Source organism: Sebastes umbrosus, chromosome 12, assembly GCF_015220745.1.
Source record: "Sebastes umbrosus isolate fSebUmb1 chromosome 12, fSebUmb1.pri, whole genome shotgun sequence".
Classification (NCBI taxonomy): domain Eukaryota; kingdom Metazoa; phylum Chordata; class Actinopteri; order Perciformes; family Sebastidae; genus Sebastes; species Sebastes umbrosus.
Genome location: NC_051280.1, coordinates 18,008,290 through 18,023,863, shown reverse-complemented (window position 1 = coordinate 18,023,863; position 15,574 = coordinate 18,008,290). Strand labels below are relative to the sequence as shown.

Below are 15,574 nucleotides of genomic sequence, written 5' to 3'. Positions count from 1 at the left end.
ACATTTTGGACAGACATGGTTGTAAACTGCAACTTGGCTGGTTAGCGGAGGCATACAACCGCTAGGCGGTAATAGTAGTTTATTTTTCTTTCATTGTCAGCAGTGAATCAAATTCAACATTTGGTGTGGTAAACACGTTCAGACGCTGGACAAGTAATCAAGAATCTACTGTAAGTACAGTGACCAGGTGTCCCACTTTACCAGGGACTGCACAGCATCCCTTGTCCCACATTCCACACATTGAGATGATGTCCCACATTTTCATTGGCTCTAGTTTTCAAAAGTCAAAGTCAAACCTGGAGGACAGACGCTTTTTTAAAATCTGTCTTTTATCCAATAGCTGTGAAGAAAGCAGGGAAGGCTGCCATCACGGCACTGTGTTTGCTGTCAAACGCTTTGCTGTCACGCAAGTATAATGTGCACTGCAGTCCCTGTTGGAAGTCTTCCATGTCTGTCATGGCCCTGATGAGCTCTGAGAGGAGAAACAGGCTCACCTGTGCTGCACTGGAGGCAACTAGGCACAGGTGAGCTCAATTGAATCAGTGCTCCTATAACTAGGAGGGAAGAACATTACTCTGTTTGCCCTGCTACCAACCAGACCTATGGTCATTTTTCTTCATAAAGTGCATCTAATGTGAGTTATTCTTTAATGCCATACGCTCCTGTGTTCCCCTTATAACTAATTAATGTCTTGTGTTTAAATATTATCTGACTTTGATTTGATATTTAAGAGGATTGAGTTGATGCGTGTGCAATTTCTGACACTGCAAATCCACCATTTGATTTTAAAGGGGAAATTCATCTAAAATAAAGTCCCTTTTTTTGGTGGAACTATCTGGCTCACTGTCCCTAGTTCTGGTGCCTCATGTTCAATGCTCAGTGTCTTTAGTTAGGGCACCTGAACAGTCCCTCTCCTTTTATACTCCTCTGATATTCAATCTATCCACAGTGTATGTCACTAAAACTATTTTGACTTTTACAGAAGTGTGTTTATGTATACTCAGAGTCGTGTTTATCTCAGTGGACGGGGGTGAAAATAAAGATTTAGTCATGGTAGGGTGAGAGTGAGGTCAGTGTTACAATGTAATGATTCTGCATAAAGGGCATTTTTGAGGAATGACTACCTTTTTAAGAGCACCTGATCAACATTCAACTATATAAATAAAATGTGTAATGTGCTGATTCCCTTTTTAAAAAAAAACAAAAAACATTTTGATTTTGCTGATCAAAGATTTTGCTACTTTGACACACTTTTCCAATCACACCTTAAACTATACTGTTTTGTATTTCCCTCTATGCTTTCTACCAACTGTAGCTTGACAAAAACCTGAATATAACACCTTGAGTATGGTTGCATAATGCTATGGTATCCTTGTCAAAAGTAAAACTACAAACGGCTGTTGACGTGATGGTTAAAACAGAGTGCCAATGTCCTCTCAGTATCACATCTTGGATCTTCCGAAGTTGCACCACCAAAGGCCCCTCGTGAAACATGTAATCCATTGTGCAAGTTATAGGTCATATTTAAATATTTGTCAGATGGCAACAAAGGACAAGGTGTCACTGGTTCAATTTACAAATAATCAGGAACCTTTGCTCTTGTGTTGTGTAACATTGACTCTGTAAACACGACTCTTATGTGGGTCAAACTGCAGCTTTTTTCAGTAAAATACTTGGATAGATGACATTTTTCACAAGCTTTTGCCTTTTACATGTATAGTATATAAATTCAGGTTTTGCAATACTTCTTGTCTCCATAAAGCAGTAGTAACCTAAAGCCAAGTACTTTTACTAATAGTACTGTACTTAAATATGCCACTTTATACAGTACTTCTAAATATTGTGCTTTTTATGTTTATTTGACAGCTGTAGTTACTGGTTATTTTATAATGTACTTTTTTTACTTAAAAAAAAACATGATTAATTTATAAAATATGATGCACGGCTATAATTTAGGCCAATAAATGATATATAAAGATCAGCTCCACCATGACCAACTACAGGAGTAAAATGCTGCTCACTGGAACAGTAATAATGATACAATAATATAACACTGACCGCCCTGTGACATAACTTTACTTTTGATACTTGAAGTACATTTTACGGATAATACTGAAATTAAATTTTAAACGCAGGACCTTTATTTTCTTTTTTTCAATTACTAAAGTAAAGTATCTGAATACTTCCATCACTGGTTAATGCTGCTAAGAGCAGGCAAGCAGATTGGTTCTGCATTAGGGCAATTACAATGTTTAAAAGTCTTAATTACAGCAGAAATTCACTTTTATAGCCTACACTCACTAAAAAATCTGTAAAGTCTAATGAACACTTCAATCAGTCACTTTATTTGTCCTCAAAGGTCAACTGGAGAAGCAGTCACATTACAGAATAAACCCCAAAACACCTGAACACACCGTATAAAGAGACTGTCCCTTTAATAATATCTTTAATTTTGAAATTGTAACTATTTATTCTATTCTATTTTTAGCTTACTTTTAGGTTATTTATTAGTGCTCTTAATTATTAGCTAATTACTTTATAGTTTTCACCAATTGTTTTGCACTGAATTTCTGAGTGGTGGATGTAAGAAACACAATTTCGTTTTATGTGAAGCATAAAAATGACAAATAAAGGAATCTTAAAATATAAAAGTGAGTTAAAATAATAAAATTAAGCTAAAATAAATAAATAAATAATGTAAAATATCTAGAATTTGAATGAGTATATGTGCTCATGTTTTATCTTGTTTGCTTTGTGGCATATTAAACTCTTTTCTGCTCTTCTGGATGAGTTCAGGAGACTCTGTGAATTTCCAGTATGTGGAAATATAGGTCTGTTTTTCTGTCATCCTGTGTACCAGCAGTGAACTAAAGTACACATGCACGCGCCCACGCACGCGCTCATTAGGAAACCTGAGCAAACTTTTTTTTCTTTTTTTTTTTTTTCGTGCAGCTCAGTTGGAGGTTTTGCTATAAAAGGCTGTCTGCTCTGCCGGACAGATCTGCTCTGCTCTGCTGACCTGGAGACCTCACTACCGGCCAACATGCACTCTCTCCTGCTTGTGGCGCTGCTCGGGTGCCTCGGTAAAAACACATTTATCATATTTCTTTTTTTTTTTTTTGCATATGCATCTTTTAATCCCAGATTTTCTAAATGTAGCATGCATTGTTAATTCATCCATCTGTATGTATGTTGCATGTTGCAGCCACCGTGTTCTCCGCACCTGCTGACCTCAAGGTGAGATGGTGCGTAAAGTCTGACAAAGAACTGGAGAAATGTGTGGCCCTGGCAGCCAAAGCTCCTGCCATCACCTGCGTGAAGAAAGACAACACCATCGACTGCATCGTGGCCATCAAGGTGAGCAGAATCACATTATCCAGAATTAAACTCAATGAGATGTGCTCAACCAAAATATCTCCTTTATAGCTCTGTCTTCAGTTTAATTTCATCTTTTTGCCTATTAAATGGATAATGCAACAGTGAAAGTGTTTGTTTTTTTTTTAGCAGTGGTGGAATGTAACTTAGTACATTTACTCAAGTACTGTACTTAAGTACAATTTGGAGGTACTTGAGTATTTCCATTTTATGCAACTTTATACTTCTACTCTACCACATTTCAGAGGGAAATATTGCACTTTTTACTCTTAATATATAATCGTTAAGATTTATTATAGGTTAAGCTTCCCAGTAGCAGTGGTGGAAAGTAACTTAGTACATTTACTCAAGTACTATACTTAAGTACAATTTTGAGGTACTTGAGTATTTCCATTTTATGCAACTTTATACTTCTACTCTACTACATTTCAGAGGGAAATATTGTACTTTTTACTCTTAATATATAATCGTTAAGATTTATTATAGGTTAAGCTTCCCAGTAGCAGTGGTGGAAAGTAACTTAGTACATTTACTCAAGTACTATACTTAAGTACAATTTTGAGGTACTTGAGTATTTCCATTTTATGCAACTTTATACTTCTACTCTACCACATTTCAGAGGGAAATATTGTATTTTTTACTCTTGATATATAATCAACTAATAATTAAGATGTATTATTATAGGTTAAGCAACCCAGCAGCATGCAGTGGTGGAAAGTAACTAAGTACTTTTACTTAAGTAGCCTACAATTTTGTGGTATGTGTACTTTACTTGAGTATTTCCATTTTATGCAACTTCTACTGCACCACATTTTGGAAACCAATAATGTACTTTTTATACTTCTACTTAATACTTCTAATATTTTAATATATAATCACCTAATAATTATGATGTATTATTATAGGTTAAGCTCCCCAGCTGTCTAAATCTTAATGTGCAATGTAATTGGTAATTATAGCTGTCAGAAAATGTAGTGGGGTAAAAAGTACAACATTTCACTATGAAAATCTAATATTGAAATACTCAAGGTAAGTACAAGTACCTAAAAATGGTTCATTATTAAGTAAATGTTACTTTCTACCACTGCCACCATGTGAAAATACTTCAAAACTGTATTGCGAGTATCATTAGCAAAATATGTTAAGTATCAACAGTAAAATTACTCATTATGCAATATATAATATTGATATATTATCCTTATTATTGATGCATTAATATGAAAGGAGAATGGTAGGAGATATGAAATCTGAATGGTTTAGCTGGTTGAGGTGGAGATAACTGCTTTATGTACTGCTTGGTGGTTTAATCTTCAAAGTTGCATTTTATTTTGAACATTGATCATATGTTTTTTTTTGTAAAACTAAAGCCAGCAAATACATGTAGAAGAGCAAAAAGTACAATATTTCCCCCTGAAGTGTAGTAGAAGTATAAGGTAGCATTAGATTAAAGCATTCAAGAAAAGCAGGCCAACAGGTATCGCAATATTGTAAAAAAAAAAAATGTTACTTTGCACCACTGCATTTAGTTACTGACAAAAAAAATGCATTAAAACATTCGTCACATGTCTTTGAGCTGTTGGAGAGATCAAACATACTATTTTTTTTCATCAGGCTGGTGAGGCAGATGCCATCACTCTGGATGGAGGGGACATCTACGTCGCTGGACTGATCAACTACGACCTGCAGCCCGTCATTGCTGAGGACTACGGCCCCTGTATGTTCACTAATCGGATGTCTTTACTCATGAAATTAGCACAAGAAAGAGGATGTCTTATAGCATTACATGCTTTAACTTTTTGCTCACATCATTGTCCTGCATGCATCCAGCTTCGGACACCTGCTACTACGCTGTTGCTGTGGCGAAGAAGGGCACTACATTTGGCTTCTTAGACCTCCAGGGGAAGAAGTCGTGCCACACTGGTTTGGGGAAATCTGCAGGCTGGAACATCCCCATAGGAACTCTGGTGTCCATGGGTCAGATTCAGTGGACGGGCATTGAAGACACACCTATAGAGGAGGGTGAGTTGCACTAAATGTTAAACCTCAAATAAAAGTTACTACTTATACATCACCACTGATAAGTGTGAAATGTGCATTAGCTAAACAATTAACAATAAAATAAAAATAAAAAAAAAGTCAGAGCTGCCAGCCACCATTGAGGACTCATCTACTCGGTATTTTTTTCTAGGTATTTTTATTTCCTTCATTTTTTGTTTTTATTTTAGTCACCTGTAATTTAATGTTTGAAATATTGCAAAATTCTCCCACCAGCACCTCTAAAGCTCACCAACATGTTTTATTTGTTTAAAGAGGACCTATTATGCTCATTTTCAGGTGCATACTTGTATTTTTGGGATTCTACTAGAACACGTTTACATGCTTTAATGTTTAAAAAACACTTTATTTTTCTCATACGGGCTGTGCGGCAGCTCCTCTTTTCACCCTCTGTCTGAAACGCTCTGTTTGAGCTCCTGCCAGCTTTGTAACTTTGCAGACCTTTTACATGCACAAAAACGATATAATAATCATGTCTACTTATGTATACGTCTTTATGCTAAGAGAACTGGCTGCAGCTTGACATCAATCTTATCTAACTCTCAGCAAGAAAGCAAATAATCCCATTTCCCAAAAATATTCCTTTAACTGTTACCATGAAGCAGATGGGACCCAGACAATAGAGGTTGAGCTGAGCACAGGCTTTATCGCAGAAATCAGGATTATGGCATGTGGAGGAATGGCAAGGCTGGAACTGAGCGGGGATAGACAGGCAGGGCATCGAAGGAGCGATGATCCTAGGCACAGGAGAACAAAGTTAGTAATGTGAGAAAATGTCCAAGGGAAAGTACTCAGGTAGCAATCCAACTGACTGGTGTGACCAGAGTAGTTATACTGTTGGCTGATGAGACGATAGGAAAGCTGGGGGGGGGCATGGGTCGATTTAACATAATGGAATATATTTACTTTTGACTACTTTAAGGCGAGCACAAATATTATGTTAATGGAAACGGCTTCAAGTTGCAAAAGAACAGTTAACTAGTAAGCAAGTATGAAAAACACAAATAATAAAAATCAGTGTTGAGACTTTCTTTATGGAGTCTAGTCAAACTGTCTTAACGGTGCAGGGACTAGGACTTATAACCTCAGTATTTCTAAAATCTTTGCCCTGCATTTTTGTTTTTGCAGCGGTGAGCAACTTCTTCTTGGCCAGCTGTGCCCCGGGGGCAACGAGGGGCAGCAAACTGTGTCAGCTGTGCAGTGGAGACTGCTCCAGGTCCCACAATGAGCCTTACTACGACTACAGCGGATCCTTCCAGTCAGTACCGGTCTTTCTCTGATCCATCTCACTTCTACTAAGACTTTTACTGTCCTCTCTATCAACAATATGATAACCTGCCACCGCTCACTGTGTTATCCTGTGACGTTTTTTTATCTATATCGATGCTTTCTTAAACCCAGTGGAAATACTGCTGCTAACAAACAAACCTGTAATGTCGACGCACCTGTGGGTTGGTTTACTTCACAGGTGTCTCAAGGACGGTGCTGGGGAGGTGGCTTTTGTGAAGCATCTCACTGTACCTGGTCAGTATCACACCATCATCTGCATATATATATATATATATATATATATTGAAATGGCCCTTTTCACAGCAGTTATAGGTGTAAGTAATAACATTAATTATGGCCCTGTTCCATTTAGGTGGGTCAGCGCTGTGCTCTGCATGCTGGCTCACTGAATGGCTGTGACACACTAAATAGGACGGGACCATAATTAGTTTCATCAATTACACCTGTGTTTACCCTGCTATGATGTCACTGGCTGCTGTGAAAGGGGCCTATTATGGACTCATATTAATATCAGCCAAATGAGCTGGTCAATTATTTCAAATCTGTATTATGAGACTATAAAATAGTCTTATTTATTTCAGTTAAATGCAAAAAAATGTTCTTAGCTTTTATATTAAAATGTTATTAGATCATATATAATATTACATTTTTATATTCCTGAATAACAACAAAACCAGCAAGAGCACTGTTGCCAGGCTTTTTCACATCTATGTCACTGAATAATATGGACAGCAACTACATGATAAGCATACAGCAGAGAGAGAATAAACCAGCTCCCATTTTCATTATTCAAACTGATATATAATCCATTTTGTCCACCTAAATAAAATCAATCCAATTATCTGCTGTAGGTGGATCACTCTGTAACTATTTGTGCAATTGTTCTGTTTTTTTTGCCAAAGCAGTTCTTCCTAGCTTTCCTAATGTGTTGTCTAATGTAAGTTTGCTGTGTTTAAGCCCTTATCACGCATAAGAGGCTCAAAATCACAGCTGCAGATTCTCACTCTTGGTTATATATTGCCATGATCTTTGTGGCATTTGCCCAATATGTTTAATTTATTTAATGATCCCCATTAGAAGCACATGGATGTGCCTCTAGTCTTCCTTGGGTCCTGAATATAAAAATAAAATAGACATACAGTACAGATGGACAATGCAAACAATCTATAAAAGTATTAACAACTAAGCTAAACACAGACGGTACATAAAAGTACAGACAACTTTAGCTAACCAGGTACACAGGTAAGAGAAATTGAGGACAAAGTAGTACCAGCACATAGCAGTGCAATTAAACATGAAAACAGAAAAACACATCACACATATAAAGCAGCAAGCAGACGAGACATAAAGACGAATAAAAGAATTTAAGGATATTGAAAATTACATGATGGCAAAATAGCCCTTTGCTTATCCATAGACTTTGTTAGGGAGAAGATTGGTAAGAGATTTATTTAAAACTGGAAGATAGTAAGAGGAAAAACTTTAAATCATATTTGTGGCACACTTTCAGAGGCTGAAAAGGCCAACTACGAGCTGCTGTGCAAGGATAACACCAGAGCGCCAATCGACGAGTATAAGAGATGCCACCTGGCCAGAGTACCAGCTCATGCTGTTGTCACCCGCAAGGACCCACAGATGGTTGAATTAATCTGGAATACCCTCAACTCAGTACAGGTACGACACTAAATATAGGTACTGCACAAAGAGCGAGTATAAAATGATTCACTTAAACATGTTACATGTGTTATTCCAGTGCCTACACATAATGAATGAGCCTACTTTTTTGTCTTCTCAGGACTTTAACCTCTTCTGCTCTGAAGCCTATGCACCTGCCAAAAACCTGATGTTCAAGGACTCAACAGTGAAGCTGGTGCAGCTGCCCGCAAACACAGATTCCTTCCTGTATTTGGGTGCTGAATACACGAGCATTGTCCATTCACTTAAGAAAGGTACCGTAAACATGAGCAGATAAAAAACACATTAATTAGACGGCAGACACTGGCTTATGGTTGTACTTCACTTTCCAGAGCAGGCAAGCACGCCGTCCACCGCCATTAAATGGTGCGCTGTGGGCCACGCCGAGACGGCCAAGTGTGACACGTGGAGCATCAACAGTCTGGTCGACGACAACACCGTCATTGAATGCGAGAGCGCCCCCACAGCTGAAGAGTGCATGAAAAAGATTATGGTAAAACAGTCTTGGATGGAAATATGGGAATCCGTGACAAGCTTGAGATTTTTCTTTTGTTCAATTTTGCGGCGTTTGTCTCAATTACCCTGTAGCGTAAAGAGGCTGACGCAATGGCAGTGGATGGAGGACAGGTGTACACAGCGGGGAAGTGTGGTCTGGTTCCCGCTATGGTGGAGCAGTATGATGAAGGTATGAGGCTTAGAGAGCACAGAAACCATCTCATTCAATCATGTGTTTTATTTCACCTTTTCTACATGAGTAATATTTTAATCTGTCTCTTTCTCTCTTTCCTCAGGGCTGTGCGCCACCGCTGGAGGTATTATAGACACAATTAAATGTTAAAATATTGATATTTAAAAACAAAATAACATTTACTCAAAGTGTATGATTTAGCTGTAATGCAGCATTGAGGACCATCAAAAGAAAACATTTCATCTATCACTATATTACAATATAAAAAAATCCCAGACAACATCTAGTCGATAACACGTGTTCATTTCCGATTAATTCCTCAGGAAGTTTCCTGGAAAAGAGCTATGTCATTTGGTGCTTATTGTGCGAAAAAATGGGAATTTCCTTGAAAGAGAAGTTCTGTTTGAATTCAATTACATATTCATTCATTGGCAACATTAATCTCCATATATCTTGAGTTGTATGTTTCACAAAAACTTCACATTTTGGCCTGCTGTCAGCTGACCTGCTGTGCACTGGCTAAAAGACTCTCTAGATTATGCTAACAGTTAATTGGAATTGATTAGAGCTGCGAAAAATTAATCTATTTGTTGTCAACTGTTAAATTAATCGGCAACTATTTTGACAATCGATTATTCGGTTTGAGTAATTTTTTTTTTTAAAGTCCAAATTCTCTGATTCCAGCTTCTTAAATGTTAGTATCTTCTGGTCTCTTTACACCTCTATGACAGTAAACTGAATATCTTTGAGTTGTGGACAAAACAAGACATTTGAGGACTTTGGGAAACACTGATCGACATTCGATCGACTGAACTTCCAATCGATTAATCGAGAAAATAATTGACCTATTGACAATGAAATAATTGTTAGTTGCAGCCCTAGAATTGATTAATATGGAAGTGTACACTGTATGACATTGTTCTTTCCACGACACTTCATGGAAATGATTTGGAAATCACTGCGCCGTAAAGATACTGTGTTCATCTCACAGCTTTAAAATGAACTTTTAAATTAACTATAATAATTATCTGGCAGACAGTTTTCTGATTCATATCCTCCTGTACTTCCCCTCCTGTAGCCGCATCCTCTTACTACGCTGTTGCCGTGGTGAAGAGGAGTTCAGGGTTGACCTGGGAGACATTGCGGGGCAAGAAGTCATGTCACACAGGCGTCGGCAGAACTGCTGGCTGGAACATCCCCATGGGTCAAATCCACAAAGAGACCCAAGACTGTGACTTCAGTAAGTGACTGAGTGCTTCTTCTCCTAAACATTCTGTTCATGTGCTTCAATTTAAGTGTAAGATTTCACTTTGCTAGGCGTAATATAGTTTTTAAATTAGTTCAGACACAAATCATCGTTTTGGTCACATGCGGTTGGCACGGGTTACCATGGTTACGCGTCTCCAACTGGCAAGGAGGCTCTCAGGAAGTGATGATGTAAATTACTGCACATTGAGACAGCAAAGATGCGTACTACTGTTTATACACACAAAAGTATGTTTGACGATGGTACACGTATTGAGTATGTAGTGCATAGTATGCGATTTCGGACGCAGCTGTTGACTCTTCCACACCTCTGAGTGCAACGCCAACACACTGTGTCTCCGTCCTCTCCTCAGCCAAGTTCTTCAGTAGCGGCTGTGCCCCCGGATCAGACCCCAGCTCTCCGTTCTGTACTCAGTGTGTCGGCAGTAGAAAAGCTGTGGGAGATGAATCCAAGTGCAAAGCCAGTGCTGAGGAGCAGTACTACGGCTACGCTGGAGCCTTTAGGTAGGACGCAACAGTGTCTGCACACAGTTATACAAGCATTTCAAAGACTATTTTGACATTTTGAGTGGTATCAATGTTCTCATCTAACAAAGCAACAAACTGCTCATGGTGGAAAACTCCTCTTCATATTGCCCAAGTTATGTTTTGCATTTCATTATAGATGCCTGGTTGAGGATGCCGGCGATGTTGCTTTCATCAAACACACAATCGTTCCAGAGAACAGTGATGGTAAGAGACTGACCTGTCTTCATCTCAACTACGAATAGGTTGTTTTGTATAAAACTACAACATTCTCCTCCCTCTTCTTGTCAAAGGCAGGGGTCCACCAGCATGGGCTAGTGGTGTGAACTCTGCTGACTACCAGCTGATCTGCCCTGGGAAGGCTCCAGTGGCAGTCACTGAATACGCCTCTTGTCACCTGGCTGTCGTGCCCGCCCACGCTGTGGTGACTCGTCAGGAGAGCCGTAGCGAAGTCGTTAGCGCTCTCCTGGGCCAGCAGGTCAGTGATGATTTTTTTTTTAGGTCATGGTGAGGCATAAAATACAGGGTAAAATCGTGTGTACCCATAGAACCGATCTGGAGGTCAGAGGTCAAGGGACCCCTTTGAAAATAGCCAGGTCAGTTTTTCCTCTCCAAAATTTAGCGTAACTTTGGAGTGTTATTTAGCCTCCTTCACAACAAGCTAGTATGCCATGGTTGATACCAATGGATTTCTTAGGTTTTCTAGTTTCATATGATATCAGTATATTCTGTATTTTTACCCTAAACTCCTGTTGATTCCTGGCCTTGGTATGGATGTCTACATAACACAACTATATCAAATCTTAAAAAGGAATAAGTCTGTTTTTAAAATCTTAATTTTATTCTTATTTATAGGCCAAGTTTGGTCCCGGTGTCGCTGATGCTTCATTCAGGATGTTCCAGTCAGATTCAGGAAAGAACCTCCTCTTCAAGGACTCCACTAAGTGTCTCCAGGAGGTTACCGCTGGACAGAACTATGCCGGGTTTTTGGGAACAGAGTACATGAATGCCATGAATTCACTCAGACAGTGCGGTGACACCACTCCAGGTTTGTACAGGATAGGACAGTAATCTAACAGATTAATTTAAGCATAAATACATATGTCTGCTATGAATTCCCAAGTAATTTATTTTCTCTGTTCCCAACAGATCTGGAGAAATCTTGCACTTTCCATTCCTGCCAGCAGCGCTAGCGGCAACCATGGACCATGTGGTGCCTCATTCAGCCCTCAGTGATTCGAGCACCGTAGCCACACTCAACCCCAAAATTGCATTGTGTATTTTCTTACTGATCTTGTTGTAGACCCGTTTTTAGGAGTACATTCCAACAAACAGATGCATTGCACTACCGCGACGTACATATAAACTATCCTGTGACCAATCATGTCCACATGTCGCTATTTTCATGCTGTTGAAACATAATGTTACATTACCTGTGTTATTGGATCAACTATGTTTTAACACCTGCCTGCCTTTTCTCAAATAAAGCCTTTTTAACGCTCTTTTGTGGGGACAGTATGGTTTGTTTTTGTAATAGTGTAATGTTTAGGCAAAGTACACAGTAGTATCGTAATTGAAAGAGTAAAAGGGATGATATTATCCCTATAAATTTGCTTCCAATGCCAGAAATGGTCTTGAACAAACGCTGTCGCTAACTTTAAAGCGTTGTTGTAAAACACAAGTCACTTAATCAATTAAATGCTTAAATTCTATTTAAAAACGAATTTTACAATACAAATAGGCATTAATAAAATTGTTTACAAATTGATTTATTAATCTATGAATAAATGGACTTAATTATAAAGAAATCATTATTTGACATTTTAAAGGGCAAAAAAATAATTTACAAATGAAATATGAAACATCAATAAATAGTTCAAATTAAAAAGGGATTTACAAAAACACCATAAAACCGTCAATAAGTACAGTAAATGCAGTTTAAAAATGGAACAAATTTATCAATGGCTGTTTATTGTACACAGAGGAAGGGTTAAATCGGCAGCAACTGGACTCTTGGTGTGAAAGAGTTAAAGACGCCATCTATGTTAAAGTAGAGAAGCCATCACTCAGAGGAGGAGGCCTAAGGCATCACCTATTGTCCACCTACAATGCTGTCCTGGCACCCCTGCCCAAGAGATTAAACAGCCATTCACACTTGACCTCACCCGACAGTCATTCACACCTGGCATCGGCAGACTCCAACGAACCTTGATAACGGTTGTCACACCTAGGAGCACCATTGTACTGAGTGGTTTCTATATTCCTGCTAACGACCCCACAGAGGTGTAAATTCCTGGGTTCCCCTACCATTCAGTCAGAACGGAAGAAGCTTTTCGGATGCGAAGTGAAACGTCTTCAGGAACCTAAACCAAGTCCAGTTGCTGCTGATTTAACCCTTCCTCGGATACCATGACCTGGATGACTGAGAACCTTCACAAACATGTTTATTGTACAATTCGTTATTTATCAATTAAATGCTTTATTACAATTTACGTGACTCTTGTGGTCCTCCATACTCCTGGAGTCTAAAAGGTCTTATACAAAAAGGACTACAGTATAGCTGGTACTGTAAGAGGCAGATCATCATGATAAGAGATGCACTACAACATTTCTTATAACTAAATAATCTCTTATATCTTTTCTTAATATCTTAAGAAAAGTATCATTACATAGAATACTTGGCTTGTATTTGTGCTTACTAGTCGAGTATAACCTATTAAAGTGTGTGCAGATATAGTTTGCTCAGGTTTTTTTTTTCAGGCCACTACGGACTAAATAATACTTAATACTGGACTACTGGACTACTACTGGACCTTCTCAAATATGTAAAACAAGGCATCAAGTGTTGACAATTATTTTTTTTAATGCTTTTCATTGTATGTAAACACTACTTGTTTCTGACTGTCCACTATTTGTAAATGATGTACTTACTGACGGTGTTATGGTGTTTTTGTAAATCCCTTTTTAATTTGAACTATTTATTGATGGATTCATATTTCATTTGTAAACATTTTTATTGCCCATTAAAATGTCAAATAATGAATTATGTAAATTATTTTTATTGCCCAAATTTATTAATACCTATTTTTATTGTACAATTAGTTTTTAAATAATAATTAATCATTTAATTGATTAAGTGGCTCTTGTGTTTTACAACAACGCTTTAAAGTTAGCCACAGCATTTGTTCCAAATTTATAGGGATAATATCATCCCTTTTACTCTTTCAGTTACGATACTACTGTGTACTTTGCCTAAACATTACACTATTACAAAAACAAACCATACTGTCACCACAAAAGAGCATTAAGGCTTTATTTGAGAAAAGTCAGTTTGTCAATTTGTAAACAATTTTATTAATGCCTATTTTTATAAAGAATGATCATTCTTTTTCTTTATTTTTTCTTTATTTGTGTTCTACATGTTCAAAATAAATTTGGAAATGAAATGACTACTGTGAGTACACTGTAAACAATTGCTGTTAATTTACAGCAGGATTTCAACAGTATTAACCTGTTATTGCTAAAAACAGTGCTTTACTGTTAATACAAAAGAAAACCAGTTAAATTGCGCTCATAGGCGGTTTTTTAACTGAACTATAATGCATTCTTAAAAAACAGCACTTTACTACTGATCAACTGTCTAAAGTATCATCAGTAACAGTTTCATGCAGTATTTTTTTAATTCTGGGACCTGATTTTCACATGAGGCTTGTACATTGTACATGATTGTAAAATCAGTGAATTAGCTTTATTGTTTTTCACTCACATGTTGTTATGGTTTGCATTCTGTGCTTGTAGCCAGCTAGAGACAGACATTTTGTGAAAAGTGTCAACAAGTCTATTATAGCCTTTTTCCTAACAAGTGCCTTTAATTGTATTTAGTGTGAATATTCCTATGTCTGTAACCTGCTGAGTCTGTTCATCTAGGCAAAAAAATAATGTTTATTAAAATGTATGTAAAAAATACAACCTAAATAGTGCATTAAAACAAATAAGTAAGATAATGTAAAAGAAAGGTGAAAAGCAGCTATATAATGTATCTTTAAACAGTAAATTAACTGTAAAATACTGTGAAATTAATAAAAGTACAAAGCTGTACATTTCAGCGACAGTATAATAATGTTAATTTTACAGTAACATAAAGGCAACCCTGCTGTTATTTTACTGGGAAATTCTTAACAGTGCGCTTTGTTTGAAAGTCAGAAAGTCTTTAATTATATTATTAAATTCTAAATACTCTCAGGTGGAAATGAGCGTTTTTTTTACTCAAATACTTAACATGAATACAATTGTTGCATTTTGTGTCGTGTGGCTAATCTCAGTTTAGTAAAACTTGGAATACAAAAGTATTACTTTTAGTAGTTTAGTATTGTTATAACTTTGTGGTATATTCGTTTTTGGTAGAGTGGAATTTGTTGAACATTTTTTACAACCTAAATAGTGCATTAAAACAAATAAGTAAGATAATGTAAAAGATAAGATAAGATAAGATAAGATGGACCTTTATTAATCCCCGGAGGGAAATTCAGGTGTCAAAGCAGCAACATCAGCAAACAGAGTGAATCACATGAGAGGTAAAGGTATACAAAAATTATAAAGACAATAATAGAGATATAAAAGATACAGAGTGAATGGGTGAACATAGTGTGTACAGTCCGTCAATAAATAAATGTAGTATGT

At 37.3% G+C, this 15,574-nt stretch overlaps 1 protein-coding gene across 1 annotated transcript; it reads left to right on the top strand.

The window, feature by feature from the left end:
• Positions 1-530: 530 nt before the first annotated feature.
• Positions 531-12,396, top strand: tfa (transferrin-a). Its single transcript, XM_037788181.1, has 18 exons — positions 531-634; positions 2,953-3,083; positions 3,206-3,357; positions 4,987-5,089; positions 5,203-5,394; positions 6,559-6,688; positions 6,899-6,954; positions 8,231-8,394; positions 8,516-8,669; positions 8,748-8,908; positions 9,004-9,100; positions 9,207-9,227; positions 10,182-10,343; positions 10,723-10,873; positions 11,034-11,101; positions 11,188-11,372; positions 11,750-11,942; positions 12,044-12,396. Exons 1-18 carry the CDS (start codon positions 603-605, stop codon positions 12,085-12,087), a joined length of 2,196 nt encoding a protein of 731 aa, XP_037644109.1. The 5' UTR covers positions 531-602; the 3' UTR covers positions 12,088-12,396.
• The last annotated feature ends 3,178 nt before the right edge of the window (positions 12,397-15,574 follow it).

Excerpts from the sequence above, each read along its gene's own strand:
- tfa (XM_037788181.1), top strand. The coding sequence starts at position 603 with ATGGTCATTTTTCTTCATAAAGTGCATCTAAT. Across the intron at positions 6,955-8,230 it reads GAAGCATCTCACTGTACCTG|AGGCTGAAAAGGCCAACTAC; the intron begins GTCAGTATCACA and ends GCACACTTTCAG. Across the intron at positions 8,909-9,003 it reads AGTGCATGAAAAAGATTATG|CGTAAAGAGGCTGACGCAAT; the intron begins GTAAAACAGTCT and ends ATTACCCTGTAG.